The sequence below is a fragment of the Melospiza melodia genome, chromosome 31 (assembly GCF_035770615.1).
Source record: "Melospiza melodia melodia isolate bMelMel2 chromosome 31, bMelMel2.pri, whole genome shotgun sequence".
Classification (NCBI taxonomy): domain Eukaryota; kingdom Metazoa; phylum Chordata; class Aves; order Passeriformes; family Passerellidae; genus Melospiza; species Melospiza melodia.
The window spans coordinates 2,693,306-2,720,835 of NC_086224.1; the positions used below are offsets into that span (position 1 = coordinate 2,693,306).

At 67.3% G+C, this 27,530-nt stretch overlaps 1 protein-coding gene across 1 annotated transcript; it reads left to right on the top strand.

Annotated features, from left to right (window-relative positions):
• Positions 1-26,258, top strand: LOC134431304 (arf-GAP with GTPase, ANK repeat and PH domain-containing protein 2-like). The gene is made up of 19 exons (XM_063179289.1): positions 1-166; positions 10,095-10,153; positions 10,625-10,712; positions 12,141-12,226; positions 12,300-12,441; positions 12,528-12,662; positions 13,523-13,644; positions 13,717-13,869; positions 14,801-14,887; positions 14,975-15,079; positions 15,150-15,294; positions 15,371-15,481; positions 17,087-17,233; positions 17,511-17,570; positions 17,763-17,914; positions 18,829-18,919; positions 20,568-20,790; positions 23,677-23,932; positions 25,453-26,258. The coding sequence occupies exons 1-19, from the start codon at positions 1-3 to the stop codon at positions 25,708-25,710; spliced, it is 2,586 nt and encodes an 861-aa protein (XP_063035359.1). The 3' UTR covers positions 25,711-26,258.
• The last annotated feature ends 1,272 nt before the right edge of the window (positions 26,259-27,530 follow it).

Below are 27,530 nucleotides of genomic sequence, written 5' to 3' on the forward strand. Positions count from 1 at the left end.
ATGGGGGCCCCCCGAGAGCGGCGCGAGGCTCTGGCCGCCATCCGGGCCGAGGTGGCCCGGCACGAGGGGGCCAAGGGCCACCTGAACCGCCTGGTGCGGCTCGTGGAGAGCGTGGCCGAGCCCCGGCTGAGAGCCAGCCTGAGCAGCGCCCTCCGCGCCCTCCGAGGTACCGGGGACACCGCGGGGACAGCGGGACATCAGGGGGACAGTGGGACACCGCGGGGACAGCGGGGCTGGGGACACCGGGGAGGCAATGAGGGGACACCGAGGGGCACAGGCAGGGGGACAGCAGCGCCCTCAGGGCCCTCCGAGGTACCGGGGGGACACCGGCACTGGGGGACACCGGGGGGACACCGAGGGGACACTGGAGGGGACACTAAGGGGCACAGGCAGGAGGACAGGTGGATGGAGAGCGGATGGAGAGCGGATGGACAGATGGATGGACAATGGATGGGCAGGTGGATGGACAGGAGGATGGACAGGGGAGGGACAGTGGATGGACAGGAGGATGGACAGATGGATGGAGAGTGATGGACAGATGGATGGACAGTCGGATGGGCAGTTCATGGGCAGATGGATGGGCAGTGGATGGAGAGTGGATGGACAGATGGATGGGCAGTGGATGGAGAGTGGATGGACAGATGGATGGGCAGTGGATGGACATCCTGTGGGTGGATGTGTGGGTGGGTGGAGGGATGAGGCGTGGGCAGATGGGTGGAGGAACAAGGGGAGGGATTGAGGCATGGACAGACAGGGAGCTGGCTGGAGGTATGGATGGACAGACGGACAGCAGGGCAGGTGGAAGGGAGGGATGGACACAGGGATGGATGGATGGATGGATGGATGGATGGATGGATGGATGGATGGATGGATGGATGGATGGATGGATGGATGGATGGATGATGGATGGATGATGGATGGATGGATGGATGATGGATGGATGGATGATGGATGGATGGATGGATGGATGGATGGATGATGGATGGATGGATGGATGGATGGATGGATGATGGATGGATGGATGGATGATGGATGGATGGATGATGGATGGATGATGGATGGATGGATGGATGGATGGATGATGGATGGATGGATGATGGATGGATGATGGATGGATGGATGGATGGATGGATGGATGGATGGATGGATGGATGGATGGATGGATGGATGGATGGATGACGGATGGATGATGGATGGATGGACAGTGTCCATGGATGGATGGATGATGGATGGATGGATGATGGATGGATGATGGATGGATGGATGGATGGATGGATGGATGGATGGATGGATGGATGGATGGATGGAGGGGTAGATGGACAGACAGATGGACAGACAGATGGACAGATGTGACCCTGGTGTCCCCCCAGCCCCACACTGGTCCTGCCCCAGCTCAGGGGGTCCCTGCCCCCTATTCCATGCCCCCCCCATTCTATGCCCCGGTGCCCCCCAGTGCCACGGGGGGGTTTGGCAGTGCCCGCCCCCCATGGGGACCCTCCAGGGGGTGCAGGGGGGGTGCAGGCCCTGCTGGGGGTTGGGGCCCCCCCATTTCCGTCTGGGGCCCTGGGGCGGTTTCCGGGCCCGGCTGTGGGAACGGGGCCATGGGGCCACTTCCTCCTGCCTGCGTCTGCGGGGGGGGCCTGAGGGGGCGGGGGGTGCTCTAGGGGGATTGGGGGGAGGGCTCCGGGGGGTTGGGGGGCCCTGGAAGGATTGGGGGGCCCTGATGGGACTTTGGGGTCCCGGTGGGATTGGGGTCCCTGGGGGGATTGGAGGGGGCCCCGGTTGGATTGGGGGGGGCCTCAGAAGATTAGGGGGACCCCGATGGGACTTGGGAGGCCCTGGGGGGACTGGGGGGGCCCTGGCGGGGTTGGGGGGAGCCCTGCTGGAGGATTCCGGGGGGCTGCTGGGGGATTGGGGGGAAGCTGCGGTGTGGGAGGGGCTCTGATGCTGGGGGGGCCCTGGGGGGGGCACTTGTTGCTGGGGGGGGGGTGGTCCCCTGATGGGGGAGGGGCTGCGGGGGTTTGGGGTCTCCTCCCCCCGATGGCCCCGCCCCCACGCGGGGGTGTCCGGTGACGTCACTGTGGGCGGGGCTCGGTTGCCGCCCCCCGCCCGTTCCGAGCCCCCACATCCCTGAGCTCCCCCCCCGCTCTGACATCTCCCGCGCTGTTGCCATGGCAACGGGAAGCCGGGGGATGCCGCGTTGCCAAGCGCCCGCTGTGGTACCCACGGAGCGCTGGGGGGGCCCAGAGCTCCCCCCGAGCCCCCTCCCACCCCCGGGGGGGCCCAGGGCGCTGCCCCGCCCCCCTTTAACCCCCCCGGCCCCACCATGGGGGCAGCGGCTCTGGGGACAGGGATGGGACTGGCATGGGGATGGGGGACAGGGATGGGGACAGGGATGGGGACAGGGATGGGGATGGGGGACAGGGATGGGGACAGGGATGGGACTGGCATGGGGATGGGGGACAGGGATGGGGACAGGGATGGGGACAGGGATGGGGATGGGGACAGGGATGGGGACAGGGATGGGGATGGGGACAGGGATGGGACAGGCATGGGGATGGGGGACAGGGATGGGACAGGCATGGGGATGGGGACAGGGATGGGGACAGGGATGGGGACAGGGATGGGGATGGGGACAGGGATGGGACAGGCATGGGGATGGGGGACAGGGATGGGGACAGGGATGGGGACAGGGATGGGGACAGGGACAGAGATGGGGATGGGGACAGGGATGGGACAGGGATGGGACAGGGACAGGGACAGGGACAGGGATGGGGACAGGGACAGGGATGGGGACAGGGATGGGGACAGGGATGGGGACAGGGACAGGGATGGGACAGGGACAGGGATGGGACAGGGATGGGACAGGGATGGGACAGGGACAGAGATGGGGACAGGGATGGGGACAGGGACAGGGACAGGGACAGGGACAGGGATGGGACAGGGACAGGGATGGGACAGGGACAGGGACAGGGATGGGACGGGGACAGAGATGGGGACAGGGATGGGGACAGGGACAGGGACAGGGACAGGGACAGGGATGGGACAGGGACAGGGATGGGACAGGGACAGGGATGGGGACAGGGATGGGGACAGGGATGGGGACAGGGACAGGGATGGGACAGGGACAGGGATGGGACAGGGATGGGGACAGGGACAGGGACAGGGATGGGACAGGGACAGGGATGGGGACAGGGATGGGACAGGGACAGGGATGGGGACAGGGACAGGGACAGGGATGGGGACAGGGACAGGGACAGGGACAGGGATGGGGACAGGGACAGGGATGGGACAGGGACAGGGATGGGGACAGGGACAGGAATGGGGACAGGGACAGGGACAGGGACGGGGATGGGACAGGGATGGGACAGGGACAGGGACAGGGATGGGACAGGGACAGGGACAGGGACAGGGACAGGGACAGGGATGGGGACAGGGACAGGGACAGGGATGGGGATGGGGACAGGGATGGGGACAGGGATGGGACAGGGACAGGGATGGGGACAGGGACAGGGACAGGGACAGGGATGGGACAGGGATGGGACAGGGACAGGGACAGGGATGGGACAGGGACAGGGACAGGGACAGGGACAGGGACAGGGACAGGGACAGGGATGTTCTGGTGCCGGTGTCGGACCCGCCGTGACCCCGTGTCGTCGTCGTCCCCCCCCTGCAGCGTGGGACACCTGAGCGATGGGCAGGGGCGGCCCTTGCTTGGGACACCGGGAGCACTGGAGAGGACAGGGGAACACTGGAGGGGACAGCGCCGTCCCCACGGGGTGTGAGGGCAGATCCCGCAGCCCCACCGTCACAGCCCCGGGGCGGCAGCACGGACACCTCCGGTGATGCCCCCCTGCCCGGAGCGGTGCCAGATCCGGGGGAACCCCGCGCGTGGGGGGCACGCAGAGCCCTGCAGGGCCGAGACCCCCGGGGGGCACAGGGGGCTGAGGGGTCCCGCCGTGCCCCGACCCCCCCAGGCTGTGACAATGCGGAGCCGGGGGGGTCACGCTGGCGTGGGGGACCGCAATGGCCCCTGGTGACACCTGGCCCGGCTCCGCGAGGGGGACACGGGAGTGACGAGAGTGACACTGAGGGGGTCCGCGGCTGCTCGCAGCGCCATCCCCACCGTTGCCGTGGTAACGGGATGCGCAGGGATGCTGCGCCGCTGCTAAAAAACGCCAGAAAAGGGGTGGATGAGCCTGCCCCGAGCCCCGCAAGACCCCCCAAAAAACCCCAAAGCCGCCCCCACGCCCCCCCCCAGCCCGCGGGACCCCTCCCGACCCAGCGTTGGTGCCCCGGGAAGGGGAGGGAGGGGATTTAGGAGCGCGGGATGGACAGAGGGACGGATGGATGGATGGATGGATGGATGGATGGATGGATGGATGGATGGATGGATGCATCGGCGGTGCAGGGGGGTGTCGGGGCGGGGGGTTCCCGGCAGCCCAGCAGGTGCCGGTGCCGGTGCCGGGGGCTCGGGGGGGGCGCCCGGGAGCGCTCGCGCCTGCCCGGTAGCGGCGGGGCCGCCGCCCGCCCCCGCCCCAGCCCGGCCCTGGGAGCGGCGCATGGCGGAGAGCGGCGGCCCCGGCCCCCCCCGGCCGCTCAGGGCCCCCCCCGCCGGGCCCCGGCCCCCCCCGGCCGCTCAGGGCCCCCCCCGCCGGGCCCCGGCCCCCGCCCGCGCCGCCGCCGCCGCCGCCAAGGACGAGCCCGTCGGGCGCTGCCGTGAGCGCCGCTGCCGGGGGGGCGCGGGCATGACCCCCCCCGCCCCGTGACCCCCCATCCCTCCGCTTCCCCCTCCCCGGAGCCCCCGCGCCCCCTCCCCACCACCACCGCTTTGCCCCCTGCCCTTCACCCCCCATCTCCCCCCGCACCTGTAACCCCCCCCTTCCCGCCCCCCCCCCGGACCCCCGGGTCCCCACACCCCCCTCCCCCCGCCCTGACCCGCCCCCGCTCCCCCCCCCGCCCCCCAAAGCCCCCCGAAGCCCCCCGAAGCCCCCCGAAGCCCCCGGCCCCTCCCGCGGCCGCCCCCAGCCCGGGGGGTTCCCCCGCGATGCCCCCCGGCCGCTGACCCGGGCTGGGGGGGTGGCCCCGATCCCGGGGGGCGCCGCTGCTCGGCGGGGGGGGCGGCGGCGGTTCCAACCCCTCCGGGGGCGGGCGAGCGGCGAAGGCTTCGGGGAGGCAGGGCCGGGGGTGGGACCGGAGCATCGGCGGCACCGGCGGCCGCGGCGCCGCGCGGGGATCCAGGGGGGCCGGGGGGGCGGCCCGGGGGGGCCCTGCCCGCACCCATGAGCAGGAGCACCGGCCTCCAGCGCAGGACCACCTACCTCATCTCGCTCACGCTGGTCAAGCTCGAGTCGGTGGGCGCCGCGGGGGAGGCGGAGGAGGCGGGGGGCGGCGGCGGCGGCGGCGATGGAGCCCCTGGCCCCGGGGGGGCCGCGGCCGCCCCCCGCACCCCCGAGCCCGGCCGAGCCCGGCGGCCCGAGCGGCTCTTCCAGCGGCAGGACGCGCTCCGGATAAGTACGGCCGGTCCCGGCCCCGACGCCCCCCGCCCCCGCTCGCCCGCCTCGCCCCCGGCCGTGCCCCCCAAACCCGACCCGGCCGTGCTGCCCCCCCCGCCCCCGGCCGTGCCCCCCAAACCCGACCCGGCGCTGTTGCCGCCCCCGGCGGTGCCCCCCAAACCCCCCCCGCCCCCCGCCGTGCCCCCCAAACCCGACCCTTCCTTGCTGCCCCCCCCTCTGCAGGCCGTGCCCCCCAAACCCGACCCCCGCGGGGCCAAGGGCACCTTGGAGGGGTCGGGACGCTCTCTCGCCGCCCTGGACATCCCGCAGCCCGCCGGGACCCCCCGGCGCCCCCTCCTCAGCCAGGCCACCTGGGGGGGCCCCGAGGGTCCCCTGGAGGCCGCCAGGGCCCCCCCGCCGCCCCCGGACCCCCCCGCGGGCTCCCCGCACCCCTCGGCCGGCGCTCGCCGCCTCCGCCTGGCCGGCCCCAAGCCCCCCAAAGCGGGGGGCGGCGGGGGGAGCCGCGGGACCCCCGAGCCCCGAGCGGGCAAAGCCCCCGGCAAAGGCGCCGGCAGCCGCCTGTCGTGGCCCGAGGGAGAGGGGAAGGGGCGCCCCAAGGCGGGGGGCAAGAGCGAGGGGCCCCCCCGGGCCCGGCTGTCCCCCAGCAAGGGCAAGAGCAAGACCCTGGACTACAGCGACCTCCAGCCGGGGGTCCTGGTGGCCGCCCCCGCCCCCGAGACCGGGCTCAAGCGGGGACGCGAGGGGGGTCGCGCCTCCACCCGCGACCGAAAGATGCTCAAGTTCATCAGCGGCATCTTCACCAAGAGCCCTGCGGCGACCCCCACCCACCCCGCGCCCCCCTGGGCTCCCCCCGGTGCGGAGCCGGCCGCGGGCACCCCGCACAGTGAGTACCGGCCCGGGACAGCCCCGGCCGTGCTCGGTGTCCCCGCGGGCCCCGGGGAGCCGGGGCAGGGCTGGCGGTGCCCGCTGCGGCCGCGGGACTGTGCCTCAGTTTACCTGATAGGAGGAGGAGGAGGCGCCCGGATCCCCGGGGCCCGTGGGGGGCAGCAGGACCCGTCTGGGGATGTGGGGTACGGGGACGGTGTGGGGTTCAGGGGGGCTGTGACCCCCAGGTGGGGTTCAGGGACGCTGTGGGGTACGGAGGAGCTGTAGGGCTCAGGGGGCTGTAATCCCCGGGCTGGGCTGTGGGGTTTTAGGGGGGCTGTGGGGTTTTAGGGGGGCTGTGGGGTACAGGGGGCTGTGTTGGTCGACGAGGCTGTGACCCCCGGTCTGGGCTGTGGGGTACAGAGGAACTGTGGGGTACGGGGGGGCTGTGAGGTTCAGGGGGGGCTGTGAGCCCCGGGCTGGGCTGTGGGGTTTTAGGGGGGCTGTGGGGTTTTAGGGGGGCTGTGTATTTCAGAGGGGCTGTGACCCCCAAGGCTGTTCTGTGGGGTTCAGGGGGGGCTCTGAGGTACAGAGGGGCTGGGGGTTTTAGGGGGGCTGTGGGGTTTTAGGGGACTGTGGGGTGTTAGGGGACTGTGGGGTTTTAGGGGGGCTGTGAGGTTCCGGGGGTCTGTGGGGTTTTAGGGGACTGTGGGGTTTTAGGGGGGCTGTGGGGTTTTCGGGGGGCTGTGAGATTCAGGGGGCTGTGAGGTTCCGGGGGTCTGTGGGGTTTCAGAGGACTGTGGGGTTTTAGGGGGTCTGTGGGGTTCAGGGGGGCTGTGGGATGGGGGCTGTGGGTTCAGGGGGTTTGTGGGGAGGGGGCTGTGGGTTCAGGGGGGCTGTGGGATGGGGGCTGTGGGGTTCAGGGTGTTTGTGGGGTTCAGGGGGTTTGTGGGATGGGGGCTGTGGGGTTCAGGGGGGCTGTGGGTTCAGGGGGGCTGTGGGATGGGGGCTGTGGGGTTCAGGCGGTTTGTGGGATGGGGGCTGTGGGTTCAGGGGGGCTGTGGGATGGGGGCTGTGGGTTCAGGGGGTTTGTGGGGAGGGGGCTCTGGGGTTCAGGGGGGCTGTGGGGAGGGGGCTGTGGGTTCAGGGGGGCTGTGACCCCCGGGCTGTGCCGCGTTTGGTGTTTGTGCCCTGGGCCGATGTGACCTCCCCGCTTTGGCGGGCCCGGTGCTGCCCGTGGGGGGATCCCATGGTGGGGATCCCGTGCCTCAGTTTCCCCACTGGGGGAACTCCACGGGGGTCAGACGCGACCCCCACCTCCGTCGTTCTGTCCCGCCATCCATCCGTCCGTCCGTCCGTCTGCGCTCGCCTCCATCCGTGCGTCACACCCGTGCATCCTGTCCCCCATCTGTCCCGTCCCCCCGCGTCCTTCTGTCCCCCCCCCGGCACCCCCCGTGTGCCTGCGCGCACCTTGGCACCGCGGGGTGCGTGGGCAGCACCTGCGGGCCCGGGGGTGGCACTCGGTGACAATGAGAGGGGTGACAGGCGGCAGCGTTAACCCTTTCCCGGCCGGCCCGCGCCTGGCACGGATCCGGCTCCGCGCTGGGGGCACAAACTGAGGCACAGAGACGGGGGGCACCCTGACCGTGTCCTGGCTCGGCTCCCCCTTGGTGGTGCCACCAATGCCCACAGGGGCTGGGGATGCCAGGTAGGAGGTGTGGGGGGCACCGGGCATGTCCCAGTGCCACGCCAGGTGCTTGTGCCACGGCGTGTCCCCGTGCCACGTGCAACACCATGTCCCCATGCCATGCCAGGTGCTTGTGCCACACGCGCTGCGCTCTGGTGCCACCAAACTTGTGCCCGTTGTGTGCCACGTCATGTCCTCGTACCATGTCCTGTCCTTGTGCCACACCGTGACCCAGTGCCGTGCCTTGTCCTTGTGCCACATACACCAAGCTCTGGTGCCACTGGACTTGTGCCCATCGTGTGCTGCGCTGTGTCCTAGAGCCATGTCCTGTCCTTGTGCCACACCATGTCCCAGTGCCACGCTGCATCCTCCTTGTGCCACGCCTCATGTTTGTGCCACACCATGTCCCAGTGCCACACCATGTCCCAGTGCCACGCTGCATCCTCCTTGTGCCACACCTCATGTTTGTGCCACACCGTGTCCCAGTGCCACACCGTGTCCTTGTGCCACACGCGCTGTGCTCTGGTGCCACCGCAGCCTCGTGCCCATCGTGTGCTGTGCTGTGTCCTCATGCCACACCATGTCCCAGTGCCACACCGTGTCCTCGTGCCATGTCCTGTCCTCATGCCACACCATGTGAAGTACGTTCCCAGTGACATGCTGCCACGCCGTGTCCCAGTGCCATGCTGTGTCCTCCTCATGCCATGCCTCGTTTTTGTGCCACACCATGTCCCGGTGCCACGCCATGTCCTCATGCCACGCCTTGTCCTTGTGCCACATGCGCTGCGTGCTGGTGCCACCGGACTTGTGCCCGTCATGTGCCACGCTGTGTCCTCGTGCCATGTCCTGTCCTCGTGCCATGTCCTGTCCTCGTGCCACACCATGTCCCAGTGCCACGCCATGTCCTCGTGCCACGTCTCATCCTTGTGCCACACCATATCCCTGTGCCACGCCTCGTCCTCCTTGTGCCATGTCCTGTCCTCATGCCACACTGTGTCCCAGTGCCACACCATGTCCCAGTGCCATGCTGTGTCCTTGTGCCACATGCGCTGCATTCTGGTGCCACTGGACTTGTACCCGTCACGTGCCACACCGTGTCCTCATGCTGTGTCCTCCTTGTGCCACACCATGTCCCTGTGCCAGGCTGCCACGCTGTGTCCTGGCATCCGTCGTGTCCCTGTGCCACACCCTGTGCTCACACCATGCTGAATCCTCAGGCCTAAGGCTGTCGGGCACCACTGGCATCGTGTCCCCGCGCCCATCATGTGCTGGAATCCGTGGTGTCCTTGTGCCACCTCACATCCCCCTGCCGTGCCGTGTCCTGGTGCCCGTTGTGTCCTCATGCCACATCCTTGTGCCACACCGTGTCCCGGTGCCTGTCACGGCCTGGTGGCTCCCACTGTGTCCCCTCACCACGTCCTGATGCCACGCCGTGCCCTCACGGCTGTCACATCCTGGAATCCATTGTGTCCCCATGCCACACCACATCCTCGTGCCACCCGATGCCCGTTGTGGTTCCCATCGTGTCCCCGCGCCACGCCGTGCTCTCCGTGCCCGTGCCCACCGCGTCCCCGTGCCCTCTGCCTCCTCGTGCCTTGGCACACCACGCCTCGTGCTGCCACGTCCCCGTCCGTGCCACGTGGCATCTCCACGTCCTCGCGCCGCCCCCGCGGGCCCGGCGCCGTTGCTGGGTGACAGCTGGTGGCCGCCCACGCGGGAGCTGCTGCTGCGCTGCGGGGTGGGGGCACCCCGGCACTGGGGGTGCCAGGGGCTCCTGGGGGTGCCAGGGGCTGCTGGGGATGCCAGGGATTCCTGCAGGTTGCCCAGGGTTCCTCTGGGTGCCCGGGGTTCCTGGAGGTGCCAGGGGTTCCTGGGGGTGCCAGGGGTTTCTGGGGGTTCCTGGGCGTGCCCCGGGTTCCTGGGGGTGCCAGGGATTCCTGGGGGTTCCTGGAGGTGCCAGGGGTTCCTGGGGGTTCCTGGGGGTGCCCGGGGCTCCTGGGCTCTGTCTCACCCGTCTCCCTCCGCAGAGGCCTTGGTGAACAGCCAGGAATGGACCCTGGGCCGCTCTATCCCCGAGATCCGCCTGGTGGGTGCCACGTCCTTATGTCCCCCTGTCCCCATGTCCCTGTATCCCTGTGTCCCCTGAGGACTGACCATGTCCCTGAGTCCCCATGTCCTCATGTCCCCGTGTCCCTGTGTCCCTGTGTCCCCGTGTCCCCATGTCCCCTGAGGACCATGTCCCCACGTCCCCATGTCCCTGTGTCCCCTGAGGACTGTGTCCCCCCCCCCCATGTCCCTGTGTCTCCGTGTCCCTGTGTGCCCGTGTCCCTGTGTGCCCATGTCCTCATGTCCCCATGTCCCTGTGTCCCCTGAGGACTGTGTCCCCCCCCCATGTCCCTGTGTGCCCGTGTCCCTGTGTGCCCATGTCCTCATGTCCCCATGTCCCTGTGTCCCCATGTCTCCTGAGGACTGTGTCCCCATGTCACCATGTCCCCTGAGGACCGTGTCCCCTGAGAACCATGTCCCCGGCCATCCTGACATCCCTGTGCCCACCCAGGGTGTCCTGGGCAGCAGCAAGAGTGGGAAGTCAGCGCTCGTCCATCGGTTCCTCACCGGCTCCTACGTGGGCTTGGAGCCCACTGAGAGTGAGTGGCCATGGGGAGGATGTGGGCAGGGGATGGACGTGACCATGGGCATGGGATGGACGTGACCATGGGCATGGGATGGACATGACCACGGGCATGGGATGGACGTGACCGTGGGCATGGGATGGACACACCATGGGCATGGGATGGACGTGACCATGGGCATGGGATGGATGATGTCCATGGGCATGGGATGGACATGACCATGGGCATGGGATGGACATGACCACGGGCATGGGATGGACGTGACCGTGGGCATGGGATGGACGTGACCATGGACATGGGATGGACACAACCATGGGCATGGGATGGACACACCATGGACATGGGATGGACATGACCATGGGCATGGGATGGACACAACCATGGGCATGGGATGGACATGACCATGGGCATGGGATGGACACAACCATGGGCATGGGATGGACACACCATGGGCATGGGATGGACACAACCATGGGCATGGGATGGACATGACCATGGGCATGGGATGGACACAACCATGGGCATGGGATGGACATGACCATGGGCATGGGATGGACATGACCATAGGCATGGGATGGACATGACCATGGGCATGGGATGGACATGACCATAGGCATGGGATGGACACAACCATGGGCATGGGATGGACACACCATGGGCATGGGATGGACACACCATGGGCATGGGATGGACGATGTCCATGGGCATGGGATGGACACACCATGGACATGGGATGGACACACCATGGGCATGGGATGGACGATGTCCATGGGCAGGGGATGGTTGTGACCATGGACAGGGGATGGATGTGACCATGGGGTGGACTTGACCATAGGCATGGGGATGGACGTGATCATGGGCATGGGATGGACCATGACCATGGGATAGATGCGACCGTGGGATGGGCATGACCATGGGCATGGCATGGACATGACCATGGGCATGGGTGGACGTGACCGTGAGATAGACAGTGTCCATAGGCAGGTAATGGATGTGACCATGGACATGGCATGGATGTGACCATGGGCATGGGGATGGGTTCAGTGATAGCGTGTCCATGGGGATGGAGATGGATGAGTGGACATATCCATGGAGCTGGGCATGGGATGGACATGTGGTGGGGCTGGGCATGACCACGAGATGGACACGGTCATGGAATGGGCAAAGTCACAACACTGGGCATGGACGGGTGTGGAGATGGTGAAGGGGATGGACGTGGCCAGGGAATGAGCGAGGTCATGGTGCTGGGCATGGATGGCTGTGGAGATGGTGGAGGGGATGGATGTGGCCACAGAATGGGCAAGGTCATGGTGCTGGGCATGGCTGAGGGACATCTGGGGTCAAAGCACTGGTCACACCTGGTGCTGGGCATGGCCATGGGAGGTTCCATCCATGTGGGCAGAGCACACCTGCAGGGTCTCCCCCTTCCCCTCCCCACTGCAGGTGGCCAGTTCAAGCGTGAGGTGACCGTCGATGGCCAGAGCCACCTCCTGCTCATCCGGGAGGAGGCCGGTGCCCCGGACGCACAGGTACGAGGGGACGGGGGCCCGGGGGGGCCACGCTGGCCAGAGCCGAGCCCTGACCCCCCCCGTGGCCCCCCAGTTTGCCAGCTGGGCGGACGCCGTCATCTTCGTCTTCAGCCTGGAGAGCGAGAGCAGCTTCGAGGAGGTGACGCAGCTGCACGCGCTGCTCAGCGACCTGCGCGGCACCAGCGACGTGGCCCTGGCGCTGGTGGGCACCCAGGGTGAGCCAGGGGGGCACGGGGGGGGGGGGGCTTTGGGGGTGGGAGGGGCACGGGGCACCCCCAGTGACCCCCCCCTGGCTCCCCAGACAAGATCAGCTCGTCCAGCCCGCGGGCGGTGGAGGACGCGCGCGCCCGGGCGCTCTGCGGGGACGCGCGGCGCTGCCTCTACTACGAGACCTGCGCCACCTACGGCCTCAACGTGGACAGGGTCTTCACCGAGGGTGGGTGACCACACCCCGAGGGGTGGGGAGGGGGCTGGTGACATGGTGAGGGGGGGACAGTGACCAGAGTGTGATGGGCTCGGTGACCTGGTCAGACGGGGATGGTGGCCAGAGTGGGATCACACCTGGGTCCCCACAAGGGGAGTGGTGGCCACAGGGCCATGTCTAGGTGAGACAGGGACCACGGCCAGGTGGGATGGGGACAGTGGACAGGGTAGTGCAGGGGACCTTGTTCAGGTGGGGTGGAGCCACAGCTGGGTAGGTCAGGGACCATGTCCACCCCTGTGGGATGGGGACATCCAGGTGGGATGAGGACAATGTCTGAGTGGGATGAGGATGGGTACCATGTCCAGGTGGGATGGGGATGGGGACCATGTCCAACCCTGTGGGATGGGGGCCCCATCCAGGTGAGATGGGGACAGTGGCCAGCAGCTGGGTGGGATGGGGACAGTGTCTGAGTGGGATGAGGATGGGGCCCATGTCCACATGGGATGGGAACAGTGTCCAGGTGGGATGGCAATGAGGACCATGTCCAGGTGGGATGGGGACAGTGTCCACCTGGCATGGCTATGAGGACCTTGTCCAGGTGTGGGTATCCAGGTGTGGGTACACAGTGCGGGTGCCCAGGTGTGGGTACCCAGGTGTGGGTATCCAGGTGTGGGTATCCAGGTGTGGGTACCCAGGTGTGGGTATCCAAGTGTGGGTACCCAGGTGTGGGTATCCAGGTGTGGGTACCCAGGTGTGGGTATCCAAGTGTGGGTACCCAGGTGTGGGTATCCAGGTGTGGATACCCAGGTGTGGGTGCCCGGGCCGGTGCCAGGGCAGGTTGTGCCCCAGCCCTCCTGACCCATCTCCTGCAGTGGCCCAGCGGGCCGTGGCGCTCAAGAAGCAGCAGCAGCTGATGGCGTCCTGCAAGTCCCTGCCCAGCTCCCCGAGCCACTCGGCCGCCTCCACCCCGGTGGGGGGGGTCCACCCCAGCCAGGTACCCCCAGGTAACCCCCGAGCCCCTCCCCAGAGCCGGGCACAGCCCAGGCTGACCCCGTGTCCCCCCCAGACCAGCAATGGTGGCCACACCAGCGACTACTCGTCCTCGCTGCCCTCCACGCCCAACGTGAGCCACCGGGAGCTGCGCAGCGAGACCCCGGCCCCGCTGGGCACCCCCAGCTCGCTGCACCGCGGGGCCAAGCGCCGCACCAGCCTCTTCGCCGTGAGTGCACGGGGGCACCGTGGGCACTGGGGGCACCGGGGGCACCAGGCACCCTGGCACAGCGTGGTGACATGTGGGGTGTGACATGCTGGGTGTCCCCTTGGTGGTGTTACCCATCCTGACAGGGTGGTGGCAGCAAGGGACATGTGGCAGCCCAGGTGTCCTCTGGCAGGGTGGTGACATTGAGGGGCACATGGCACCTCAGTTGTCCCCATGGCATGGGGGTGGTGGCGCTGAGGGACATGTGGGTATGTCCCACATGTGGGATGGGGGACATGTGGGCAGCCAGAGTGTCCCCACCATGGAGCTTCTGATGTGTCCTTTAGCAGGGTGGTGGGGACACATGGCATCCCTGGTGCCCCTGTGGGACGTGGTGGTCATGGCACTGAGGGAGGCGTGGACACCATCATGGAGCTTCTCATGTGTCCTCCAGCAGGGTGGTGGGGACATATGGCACCCATAACACCCCTCTGGGACATGGTGATGGTGGCACTGAGGGATGCATGGGCACCCAGGATGTCCCCATCATGGGGCTTCTGATGTGTCCTCTAGCAGGGTGGCGGGGACATGTGGCATCTATAGCACCCCTTTGACATGGTGGTGGTGGCAGTGATGGACATGTGGGCATCCAGTGTGGGGATGGGGGGCATGCAGGGCACCCAGGATGTCCCCACCATGGGGCTTCTGATGTGTCCTCTAGCAGGGTGGCGGGGACACATGGCATCCATAGCGCCCCTGTGACGTGGTGGTGGTGGTGGCACTGTGGGACACGTGGGCACCCAGGGTGTCCCCATCATGTGGCTGCAGTGCTGGGGTCTGTGGCACCCCAATGTCCCCACCACCAGGCTGCAGCAGTGGGGGACATGTGGGAGCACCAGTGTCCCCAGCTGTGCCCCGAGTGCCATCCCCTGTCCTGTCCCCGTGCCCACAGACGCGCCGTGGCAGCGACTCCGAGAAGCGCAGCCTGGACAGCCGAGGCGAGGGCGCCGGCAGCGGCCGTGCCATCCCCATCAAGCAGGTGGGTGGTGGCGCTGGCAGGAGGATGTGGCTGTGTCTCCTGTGTCCCCTGTGTCCCCAGTGTCCCCTCACTGCTCCCTGTCCCCAGAGCTTCCTGCTGAAGCGCAGCGGCAACTCCCTGAACAAGGAGTGGAAGAAGAAATACGTGACCCTGTCCAGCAACGGCCTCCTCTTCTACCACCCCAGCATCAACGTGAGCGCCCCCGTCCCCCCACGTCCCCAGAGGGTGGCAGAGCCCGGTGTCACCCTCGCTGTCCCCGCAGGACTACATCCACAGCACGCACGGCAAGGAGATGGACCTGCTGCGCACCACGGTCAAGGTGCCGGGCAAGCGCCCGCCCCGCGCCATCTCCGCCTGCGGGCCCTCGGCCAGCATCAACGGGCTGCTGCGGGAGCCCGAGCCTGCCGGTGAGCCCCGGGGGTACCGGGGATGGGGGGACGCCACGGGGGTGGCACCGCGGTGACACCGTCCCTCCCCTTGCAGCCGCCGTCCCCTCGGTGGGGCTGAGCCTGCCCCCAGAGCCGGGGCTGAAGGTGGTGGGCAAGGGGTCCCTGCAGCGCTGCGCCTCCGCCTCCAGCGCCAAGCTGGCCTCAGGTGAGTGACACGGCACGGGCAGGGACACGGCCACCTCCCGGGCCACCCACAGGGACATCCCCGTGGTGGCCTCGCTGAGCATGGTGGCTTCTGAGCACTGGTGGCTCTTGGTGGCACTGGTGGCTCTGGAGGCCACGGTAAACCTGGTGGTCCTGGTGAGCTCATGGACCTGGTGGCCCTTGGTGGCACTGGTGACCACAGTGAGCTCAGGGACCTGGTGGCCCTTGGTGGCCCTGGTGGTTCTGGAGGCCACAGAAAACCTGGTGGATTTGATCAGCTCAGGGACCAGGTGGCCTTTGCTGACCCCAGTGGTGGCCACAATAACCCTGGTGGTCCTGGTGACCTCAGAGACCAGGTGGCCCTTGGTTGGCCCTGGTGGTTCTGGTGACCACAATAACCCTGGTGAACTTGGTGAGTCCACGGACCAGGTGGCCTTTGGTGGCCCTGGTGGTTCTGGTGGCTCTGGAGGCCACAACAACCCTGGTGAACTTGGTGAGCCCAGGCACCTGGTGGCCCTTGGTGGCACTGGTGACCACAATAACCATTGTGGATTTGGTCACCCCAGGGACCTGGTGGCCCTTGGTGACTCCAGGGACCACAATAACCCTGGTGGTCCTGGTGAGCCCAGGGATCTGGTGGCCCTTTGGTGGTGCTGGTGGCCACAGTGAAACTGCTGGCCGTGGTGAGCACGTGGACCTGGGAGTCCCAGAAGCCACAATGAACCTGGTGAGCCTGGTGAGCCCAGTGGCCCTGGTGACCTCCATGACTCTGGTGAGCCAAGAGGCTCTTGTGACCCTGGTGGCCTCAGGGATTTTGGTAAGACCAATGAACTCGGTGGCCTTGGGACTGGGTCCTGGTGGTCACAGTGAGATCAGTGACCCTGGTGAGCTCTGATGGCCCCAGCATGCCCGGCACCTCTGGGGGACTTGACCCTGCTGACCCAGTGAGTCCAGTGGCCCTGGTGGCACAAGTGGACTTGGTGACCCTGCTAGCCCTGGGTGGTTCTGATGGACTTGGTGACCCTGCTAACCCTGAGTGGTTCTGATGGGCTTGGTGACCCTGCTAGCCCTGACCAGGGTGGTTCTGATGGACTTGGTGACCCTGCTAGCCCTGACCTGGGTGGTTCTGATGGACTTGGTGACCCTGCTAGCCCTGGGTGGTTCTGATGGACTTGATGACCCTGCTAGCCCTGGGTGGTTCTGATGTACTTGGTGACCCTGCTAACCCTGGGTGGTTCTGATGGACTTGATGACCCTGCTAGCCCTGACCTGGATGGTTCTGATGGTGTTGGTGACCCTGATAGCCCTGAGTGGTTCTGATGGACTTGGTGACCCTGCTAACCCTGACCTGGGTGGTTCTGATGTACTTGGTGACCCTGATAGCCCTGGGTGGTTCTGATGGACTTGGTGACCCTGATAGCCCTGACTTGGGTGGTTCTGATGGATTTGATGACCTTGATAGCCCTGACCTGAGGGCTCTGATGGACTCGATGACCCTGGTGGCCTCAGTGCTCCCGGTTCGCTCGCTGCTCCTCAGGCGCCTGGTGGCCTCGGCGGCCCCGGTGTCCGTGGTGTCCCCAGCGTCCCCCGCGCGGTGTCTCGGCAGAGTCCCCGCTGTCCTTCGAGGCCGTGTCCAGCCCCGGCAGCGCCGGCAGGGACCCCCCGCCCTCGCCGCTGGTGGACAGGAAGAAGCACCGCAGGAAGAAGCTGATGACGCCGTCCAAGACCGAGGGCTCGGGTGGGCAGGCAGAAGGTGAGTGCCACAGCCACGCGTCCCCAGCCCCAGGCCCCCACGGTGGCACTGTGGCGACAAGGCCACCACCCTCCACGGCGAGGACGCCCCGGAACTCGGGGGGTCCGGGCCGATGCTGCCCCTCACCCCCGGCCGCGCTCAGCCACGCTGTCCACGCACCCCCCTCGCTCTGCCACCTTCCGCCTGCCACCTTCTGCACCGTCCCCAGGGCTTCGTGGGCCCCCCTGACTCTGTCCCCGTTTCCTCTCTCCACTCCTGCTGCCCGGACCCTCCGCAGCCAAGCGCAAAATGTGGAAATTAAAAAGTTTTGGTAGTTTAAGAAATATTTATAAAACAGGTAACGTGGCGTGAGCGGTGCCTCCCCGTGCATGTGGCTGTGCCCCCCTTGCCTGCTGCCAGCACACCCCAGCCGGGGTGGGCACCTCTGGGGAGGGGATTGGGGTGCCAGGGGTGGCTTTGGGGGACTGGGCCCATAGTGGGTGTCGGACCCTCATCCCAGCGCCCCCCCCGGGGGTCTCTGGTCCCGCAGAGGAGGAGAACTTTGAGTTCCTGATCGTGTCGAGCACGGGGCAGACGTGGCACTTCGAGGCCGGCAGCTTTGAGGAGCGCGACGCGTGGGTGCAGGCCATCGAGAGCCAGATCCTGGCCAGCCTGCAGTGCTGCGAGAGCAGCAAGAACAAGGTGGGAGCTCGGAGGGGGGGTTGGCAGGGCGCCTGTGCCACCCCCGTGCCCTTCTCACCCCCTGTGTGCCACCCCCGTGCCCCTCTCACCCCCCCTGTGTGCCACCCCTGTGCCCCTCTCACCCCCTGTGTGCCATCCCTGTGCCCCTCCTACCCGTGTGCCACCCCCGTGCCCCTCTCACCCCCTATGTGCCAGCCCCGTGCCCCTCTCACCCCCTGGGTGCCATCCCTGTGCCCCTCTCACCCCCTGTGCCACCCTCTGCCCCTCTCACCCCCTGTGTGCCAGCCCCGTGCCCCTCTCACCCCCATGTGCCACCCCCTGCCCCTCTCTCACCCCCATGTGCCACCCGTGCCTCTCTCACCCCCATGTGCCACCCCCGTGCCCCTCTCTCACCCCCATGTGCCACCCCCTGCCCCTCTCTCACCCCCATGTGCCACCCCCGTGCCCCTCTCTCACCCCCATGTGCCACCCGTGCCCCTCTCACCCCCTGTGCCACCCCTGTGCCCCTCTCACCCCCTGTGCCACCCCCGTGCCCCTCTCACCCCCTGTGCCACCCCTGTGCCCCTCTCACCCCCTGTGCCACCCTCTGCCCCTCTCACCCCCTGTGTGCCAGCCCCGTGCCCCTCTCACCCCCATATGCCACCCCCTGCCCCTCTCTCACCCCCATGTGCCACTCCCGTGCCCCTCTCTCACCCCCATGTGCCACCCCCTGCCCCTCTCACCCCCTGTGCCACCCCTGTGCCCCTCTCACCCCCATGTGCCACCCGTGCCCCTCTCACCCCCTGTGCCACCCCCGTGCCCCTCTCACCCCCTGTGCCACCCCTGTGCCCCTCTCACCCCCATGTGCCACCCTCTGCCCCTCTCACCCCCTGTGTGCCAGCCCCGTGCCCCTCTCACCCCCTGTGCCCCCCCAGGCACGCATGGACAGCCAGAGCGAGGCCGTGGCCATCCAGGCCATCCGCAACGCCCGAGGGAACTCGCTGTGCGTGGACTGCGGGGCACCCAGTGAGTGCCAGGGGACAGTGGGGGGACAATGGGGGCACAACAGGGGGCATGGGGGGCGTGGGACATGGGGGGACATCAGTTCATGGGACATGGTGCCCGAGGGAACTCGCTCTGTGTGGACTGCGGGGCACCCAGTGAGTCTGGGGGACAATGGGGGGGATGTGAGGGGACACCCGTTCGTGGGACATGGGGGGACATCGGTTCATGGGCCAGGGGTGCCCTGCATGCAGGTGGTGGTGCCACGGGGTGACATTGTGCCAGGGGCCACCTGGCAGCTGGGGCGAGGGAGGGCTGTGGGCCACGCGATGGCACGTGTCACACAGTTCTGTGGGTCACACGATGGCCTGGGCCGTGTGTTGGCATGGGTCACATGGTGCCATGGGTCACACAATGGATGGCACAGGCCACATAGTGCCATGGGTCACATGGGGGATGGCACAGGCCACATGGTACCATAGGCCACACGATGGATGGCACGGGCCACATGGGGCTATGAGCCACACCATGCCAGGGTCACACAATGCCATGGGGCATGATGCCATGGGTGACACGATGCCACATGGTGCTGTGGGTCACACGATGCATGGCACAGGCCACAAGGTGCCATGGGTGACACCATGCTAGGGTTACACAATACCATAGGACATGTGATGCCATGGGTGACACCATGCCACATGGTGCCACAATGCCACACAATGCCATAGGCCACACAATGCTGTGGGACATGATGCCATGGGTGGCACCATGCCACACAGTGCCGTGAGCCACACCGTGCCAGGGTCACACAATTCCACAAGCCACATAATGCCATGGGTGACATGATGCCATGGGACATGTGATGCCACACAGTGCCATGAGCCGCACCGGGCCGTGGCTCACCGCCACCATGTGTCACACTGTGTCACACTGTGTCCCACCATGAGGACCCCCAGGTCCCCACATCTCACCCACCACCCCCGCTCACCCCGCAGACCCCACATGGTGCCATGAGCCGCACCGTGCCAGGTCACACAATGCCATAAGCCACACAATGCCACGGGGGACGTGATGCCATGGGTGACACCATGCCACGTGGTGCTGTGGGTCACACCGTGCCGTGGCTCACCGCCACCACGTGCCACGCCATGTGTCACACTGTGTCCCACCATGGGGACCCCAGGGGTGCCACAGCTCACCCACCACCCCTGCTCCCCCTGCAGACCCCACATGGTGCCATGAGCCGCACCGTGCCAGGGTCACACGATGCCATCAGTGACACAATGCCACATGGTGCTGTGGCTCACCGCCACCACGTGCCACGATGTGCCACCATGTGCCACACTGTGTCACACCATGAGGACCCCCAGGTCCCCACATCTCACCCACCACCCTCGCTCACCCCGCAGACCCCACGTGGGCCAGCCTGAACCTGGGCGCCCTGATCTGCATCGAGTGCTCGGGCATCCACCGCAACCTGGGCACGCACGTGGTGCCATGAGCCGTACCAGGGTCACACAACGCCATAAGCCACACAATGCCATGGGGGACATGTGATGCCATGGGTGACACGATGGATGGCATGGACCACACTGTGCCGTGGCTCCCCGCCACCACGTGCCACGCCATGTGCCACACTGTGTCACACTGTGTCACACTGCTCACCCCGCAGACCCCACGTGGGCCAGCCTGAACCTGGGCGCCCTGATCTGCATCGAGTGCTCGGGCATCCACCGCAACCTGGGCACGCACGTGTCGCGCGTGCGCTCGCTGGACCTGGACGATTGGCCCCGCGAGCTGACCCTGGTGCTCTCGGCCATCGGCAACGCCACCGCCAACAGCATCTGGGAGCAGAACCCGCGCGGGCGCTGCAAACCCACGCACGAGTCCTCCCGGTGGGTGAGCCCTGCCCCGTGTGCCCCCGTGTCACCCCGTGTGTGCCCCCATGTCACCCTGTGTGCCCCCGTGTCACCCCCTCTGTGCCCCCGGTGTCACCTCTGTGTGCCCCCAGTGTCACTCTGTGTGCCCCCGTGTCACCCTGTGTGCCCCCATGTCACTCTGTGTGCCCCTGTGTCACCCTGTGTGCCCCCGTGTGCCCCCGTGTCACCCCGTGTGCCCCCGTGTCACCCCGTGTGCCCCCGGTGTCACCCTGTGTGCCCCCATGTCACTCTGTGTGCCCCCGTGTCACCCTGTGTGCCCCCATGTCACTCTGTGTGCCCCTGTGTCACCCTGTGTGCCCCCGTGTCACCCTGTGTGCCCCCATGTCACTCTGTGTGCCCCTGTGTCACCCTGTGTGCCCCCGTGTGCCCCCGTGTCACCCCGTGTGCCCCCATGTCACCCCCTGTGTGCCCCCGTGTCACTCCGTGTGCCCCCATGTCACCCCCTGTGTGCCCCCGGTGTCACCCCGTGTGCCCCCAGATCACCCCTGTGTGCCCCCAGTGTCACCCCCTGTGTGCCCCCGTGTCACCCCCTGTGTGCCCCCGTGTCACCCTGTGTGCCCCCATGTCACCCTGCATGCCCCTATGTCACTCTGTGTGCCCCCGTGTCACCCCATGTGCCCCCGTGTCACTCTGTGTGCCCCCAGATCACCCCTGTGTGCCCCCAGTGTCACCTCTTGTCTCCATGTGCCCCCAGTGTCACCCCTGCCCTGTGTGCCCCCAGTGTCACCCTTGTGCCTGTGCCACCACATGGCCCTGTGCTCTGGGCTGGCGTGATGCCACCCTGCCATTCCTGATACAGCCACATGTCCCTGTCCCCAATGCCACCATGATGCCACCCTGCCATTCCTGATACAGCCACATGTCCCTGTCCTCTATGCCACCATGATGCCACCCAGCCATCCCTGGTGCCACCACAAGTTCCTTCATCACCAAGTTCCTGTACTCTATGCCACCACAATGCCACCCTGCCACTCCTGATAGTGCCACACATCCCTGTCCTCTATGCCACCATGATGCTGCCCTGCCATTCCTGATGTCACCACATGTCCCTGTCCCCTACGCCACCATGATGCCACCCTTCCCTCCCTGGTGCCCTGTGTCCCCAGCCCACGTGTCACCACTGTGCCATCCCACAGACTCTGATGCCCCTTCTCCTCGTGCCCCCAGTGCCCCCGTGTCCCCACCCCTGTCCCTTGTGACCCCACAATCCAGCAATGCCCCACTGACACCCCTGTCCTTCCTGTGTGGCACCTCCCGTGCCACCCTGCTGCCATGTGGCCCTCATGTGTCCCCCCCGTTTTCACCCTCCCCGTCCCCGTGATGCCACCACGCGCCACTGCCACCTTTGTGTCCCCACTGCCACACCCCTGTGTCCCCATGCCCCCTCTATGCCCAGGGTGTGGCAGGCTCTGCGTCCCCGTGGTGCCACCCTGCCGTCCCTGACACTCTGTGTCCCCCATGTCCTCTGTGTCCCTGTGTCCCCCATGTCCCCTGTGTCCCTGTGTCCCCCATGTCCCCTGTGTCCCCCATGTCCCCCTGTGTCCTCTGTGTCCCCATGGCCCCGTGACCAGAGAGGAGAGGGAATCGTGGATTTGTCCCTAACTCCCCATGTCCCGTGTCCCCCATGTCCCCATGCCCCTCTATTTAGGGAGGAACAGAAACTGCGTCCCTGTGTCCCCATGATGCCACCCTTCCCTCCCTAACATTCTCTGTCCCCTGTGTCCCCATGCCCAGGGAGGAGAGGGAATTGTTGATTTGTCCCAAACTCCCCGTGTCCCCCGTGTCCCCCAGTGCCCAGGGAGGAGCGGGAGTTGTGGATGTGTCCCTAACTCCCCATGTCCCCCATGTCCCATGTCCCCTGTGTGCCCAGGGAGGAGCAGGAGTCGCAGATGTGTCCCTAACTCCCCATGTCACCTGTGTCCCCCCATGTCCCCCGTGTGTCCCCATGCCCAGGGAGGATCGGGAGTCGTGGATTCCTTCCTAACACCCCATGTCCCCCCATGTCCCCCCATGTCCCCCCGTGTCCCCCCATGTCCCCCATGTCTCCATGCCCAGGGAGGAGCGGGAGTCATGGATCAATCCCTAACACCCCATGTCCCCCCATGTCCCCCCATGTCCCTGCTATGTCCCCCCATGTCCCCCCGTGTCCCCATGCCCAGGGAGGAGCGGGAGTCGTGGATCCATCCCTAACTCCCCATGTCCCTCTCTGTCCCCCGTGTCCCCCATGTCCCCATGCCAGGGAGGAGCGGGAGTCGTGGATCCATCCCTAACTCCCCATGTCCCCTGTGTCCCCCATGTCCCCCATGTGTCCCCATGCCCAGGAAGGAGTGGGAGCCATGGATCTGTCCCTAACTCCCCATGTCCCCCCGTGTCCCCCCATGTCCCCCCATGTCTCCATGCCCAGGGAGGAGCGGGAGTCGTGGATGTGTCCCTAACTCCCCATGTCCCTCTCTGTCCCCCATGTCCCCCATGTCCCCCGTGTGTCCCCATGCCCAGGGAGGATCGGGAGTCGTGGATTCCTTCCTAACACCCCATGTCCCCCCATGTCCCCCCATGTCCCTGCTATGTCCCCCCATGTCCCCCCGTGTCCCCATGCCCAGGGAGGAGCGGGAGTCGTGGGTTTGTCCCTAACTCCCCATGTCCCTCTCTGTCCCCCATGTCCCCCCTGTCCCCATGCCAGGGAGGAGCGGGAGTCGTGGATGTGTCCCTAACTCCCCATGTCCCTCTCTGTCCCCCGTGTCCCCCCTGTCTCCATGCCCAGGGAGGAGCGGGAGTCATGGATCCATCCCTAACTCCCCATGTCCCTCTCTGTCCCCCATGTCCCCCCTGTCCCCATGCCAGGGAGGAGCGGGAGTCGTGGATCCGTGCCAAGTACGAGCAGCGCCTGTTCCTGGCGCCGCTGCCCGCGGCCGAGGCGCCCTTGGCCGAGCGGCTGCTGGTGGCCGTGGGCCAGCAGGACCTGCCCGCGGTGCTGCTGCTGCTGGCCCACAGCCACAAGGAGCAGCTCAACGTGCCCACGGCCGACGCCGAGCGGCGCACGGCGCTGCACCTGGCCTGCGACGGCGCCCAGGTGGTGATCACCCAGCTGCTGGTGTGGGTACGTGGGCACTGCTGGGTGGTTGGGCAGCACGGTGGGCACGGGGCTGGCGGGGTCTTGGGAGGGCTGTGGGGGATGTGGGGTCACCGTGGGTGGTGTGGCACGGCCATGAGGGGGATGGCGTGGTTGTGGGGACTGTGGGGTGGGTGTGGGGGATGTTGTGTGGTCTTGGGGACCATGGGGTGGTCATGGGGACCACAGGGTGGTCATGGGGACCATGGGGTGGTCACTGGGGATGTGGGGTTGTCTTGGGGACCACGGGGTGGTCACTGGGGATGTTGTGTGATCTTGGGGACCACGGGGAGGTCATGGGGACCACAGGGTGGTCACTGGGGTTGTGGGATTGTCTTGGAGACCATGGGGTGGTCATGGGGACCACGGGGTGGTCACTGCAGATGTGGGATTGTCTTGGGGACCATGGGGTGGTCATGGGGACCACGGGGTGGTCACTGCAGATGTGGGGTTGTCTTGGGGACCACGGGGTGGTCATCGGGCTTGTGGTGTGGCCTTGAGGGATGGGGGGTTGTCATGGGGAGGTGGTGTGGTCATGGGGACATGAGGTGGTCATGGGGACCATAGGGTGGTCATCAGGGATGTGATGTGGTCTTGAGGGATGTGGTGTGGTCATGGGGACTATGGGGTGGTCTTGAGGGCTGGGGGTGGTCATGGGGATCATGGGGTGGTCATTGGGGACTGTGGGATGGTCTTGGGAACCGTGGCATGGCCAGGAGTTGAGTGACATGGCCGTGAGGACCGTGGGGTGGCTTTGAGGGACATGGTGTGGTCATTGAGGATGTGGTGTGGTCACGAGGACCTGGGGTGGTCATTGGGGACTCTGGAGTGGCTATCAGGGACAAGGTATGGTCTTGAGGGACCATGGTGTGGTCACTGGGGACATGGGATGGTCTTGAGGGATGGTCATGGGGACCGTGAGGTGGTCTTGGGAACTGTGGTGTGGTCTTGAGGGATGGGGGGTGGCCTTGGGAACCGTGGCATGGCCGGAAGGTGAGTGATGTGGCCATGAGGACCATGGAGTGGCTTTTGGGGACATGGTGTGGTCATGGGGGACACGGTCCAGTCACGGGGGATGTGGTGTGGTCATGGGGACATGGGGAGGGTCATGGGGGATGTGGTGTGGCCTTGAGGGATGGGGTGGGGTCTAGGGGACCATGAGGTGGTCACTGGGTACATGATGTGGTCATGAGGACCGTGGTGTGGTCATCAGGGATGTGGTGTGGTCTTGGGCACCATGGGGTGGTCACTGGTGATGTGGTGGGTCCTGGGGACCATGGGGTGGTCACAGGGGATGTGGGGTGGTCCTGAAGGACACAGTGTGGCCATGGGGGACGCGGTGCCGTCCTGGGGACAATGGCGCGACCACGGGGGATGTGAGGTGTCCGCGGCCATCCCGGGATGTGCCAGGACACCCTGGGGTGACACCGGGGACGGGCCCCATCCCCGTGGGCCGTTGCCGGGTGACCCTGGGTGGCCCCGCGGGTGACACCCGGCCGTGCCCGCAGTACGGGGCCGACGTGCGGGCCCGGGACGCTCACGGCCGCACCGCGCTGTTCTACGCCCGCCGCGCCGGCAGCCGCGAGTGCTCGGACATCCTGCTGCAGCACGGCTGTCCCGGCGAGGGGCCCGGCAGCCCCCCGACCCCCGGCAGCCCCCCGACCCCCGGCCCCCCGACCCCCGGCGGGCCCCCGACCCCCGGGCCCCGCCGCCGCAGCAGCTGCGCCAGCGTGGGGCCGTGCGAGCCCCGCTCTGCCCTGGTATAGCCCCGAGGGGCCCGGAGCCCCCGGTGCCACCCCCGGTGCCACCCGCGGCCCGGGGCCGTCCCGGTACCACCGCCGGGCCTGCCCCGTGCCCACGGTTTGTACTTTTGATGCTCTATTTATTATCCTTTATTATCCTTTATTATCCTTTCCGTGTCGGGGTCTCCGCTGGTCCTGCCTCCCCCTCTCCGTGCCAGGGACCCCCACGCCAGGGTCACAGTGATGCCACTGCCACCTTCCTGTCCCCTGCCCGGGGTATTGTGCCCCGGCGTGGGGTGGGGGCACTGAGGGCGGGGTAACCCCTGTCCCCGTCCCTCCTTGCCGGTGCCACCCCCTGTCCCTGTCACCCTCACCCCGCATTGTCCCCTGCTCACATCACTCTGTCCCCGTTCCCGCGTGCTGTGTCCCCCTCCCCTTGTCACCTGCCCAGGTCACCCCCGCTGTCCCCGCTGTCCCCGTGTCCCCCCCGGCCGTGCCCCCCGCCCTGGCACAGCCCCGCTCGGTGGCAGGAGCAGAGCAGACCCCGACCCCCCCCCCCTCCTTTTCTACAACAACCTTTTGTACGCCCCCTCCCCATTCCGTGCCCTGCCGCCCCCCCCGTGGCCCGACCCCCCGCCCGCCCCCGTTTCTCGGTCTCCCCTCGGGATCCCCGTTCATTTGTTAATTTATTGCTTTGTTCAGCGATAGGATAGAGCCAGCCCCTCCTCCCGCGGGGGGGCACGGCCGGCGGGACCCCCGAGCCCCTCCCGCCGGCCTGGGGGGGCCCCCGCGCCCCCCTCCCGGGACCCCCCATGAATGTAGGGGCGCCCCGGCTTTGACGCCCCCGAGACGCCCCCGCGGGGCCGAGCCGGGGAGCCCGGGGGGGGGCGGGGGGCGGGAGGGGTCGGTGGGGGGGGCCCAGGCCCGGGGGGGGCCCGGGGGGTCCGGGGGGGCCCGGGGGGCCGGGCCGTGTACAGCGATTTCATCTCTCGGGTGTGACTGTAAGTACGTGACAATGTCGGACACTGGTGCTGTGACACGGCTCGTCCTTCACGGGGGGGCACGGGGGGCACGGGAGGGGCATGGAGGGCACGGGGGGCATGGAGGGCACGGGAGGGGCACGGAGGGCACGGGGGGGGCATGGAGGGCACAGGGGACATGGGGGGGCACAGGGGACACGGGGGTGACAGGAACGCGGGGGCACAGCGGGCACAGAATGTGGTGGGGGACACGGGGGGGCACAGGGGACATGGGAGGGCACAGGGGACACGAGGAGGACACAGGGGACACGGGAGTGGCAGGAACGCGAGGAGACACAGGGGCACAGGGGACATGGAGGGCACAGGGGACATGGGAGGGCACGGGGGACATGGAGGTGGCAGGAACGCGGGGGGGACACGGGGGACACAGCATACGGGGGACACGGTGGGACACAGGGGACATGGAGGGGGCACAGGGGACACAGGGGCACAGGGGACATGGAGGGCACAGGGGGGCGCGGGGAGCACGGGGGACACGGGGGTGACAGGAATGCGAGGACACAGGGGCACAGCATGCGGGGGACACTGGGAGGGCACAGGGCACATGGAGGGGGCACAGGGGACATGGAAGGCACGGAGGACACGGGGGACACAGCGTGCAGGGGACACGGGGGGACACAGGGGACATGGAGGGCACAGGGGACATGGAGGTGGCAGGAACGCGGGGAGGACGCAGCATACGGGGGACACGGAGGGGCACAGGGGACATGGAGGGTCGGGGGGTGGCATGGGACATGGAGTGGGCACAGGGGACACGGAGGGGCACAGGGGACATGGAGGGGCAGCGGGGGGCATGGGACATGG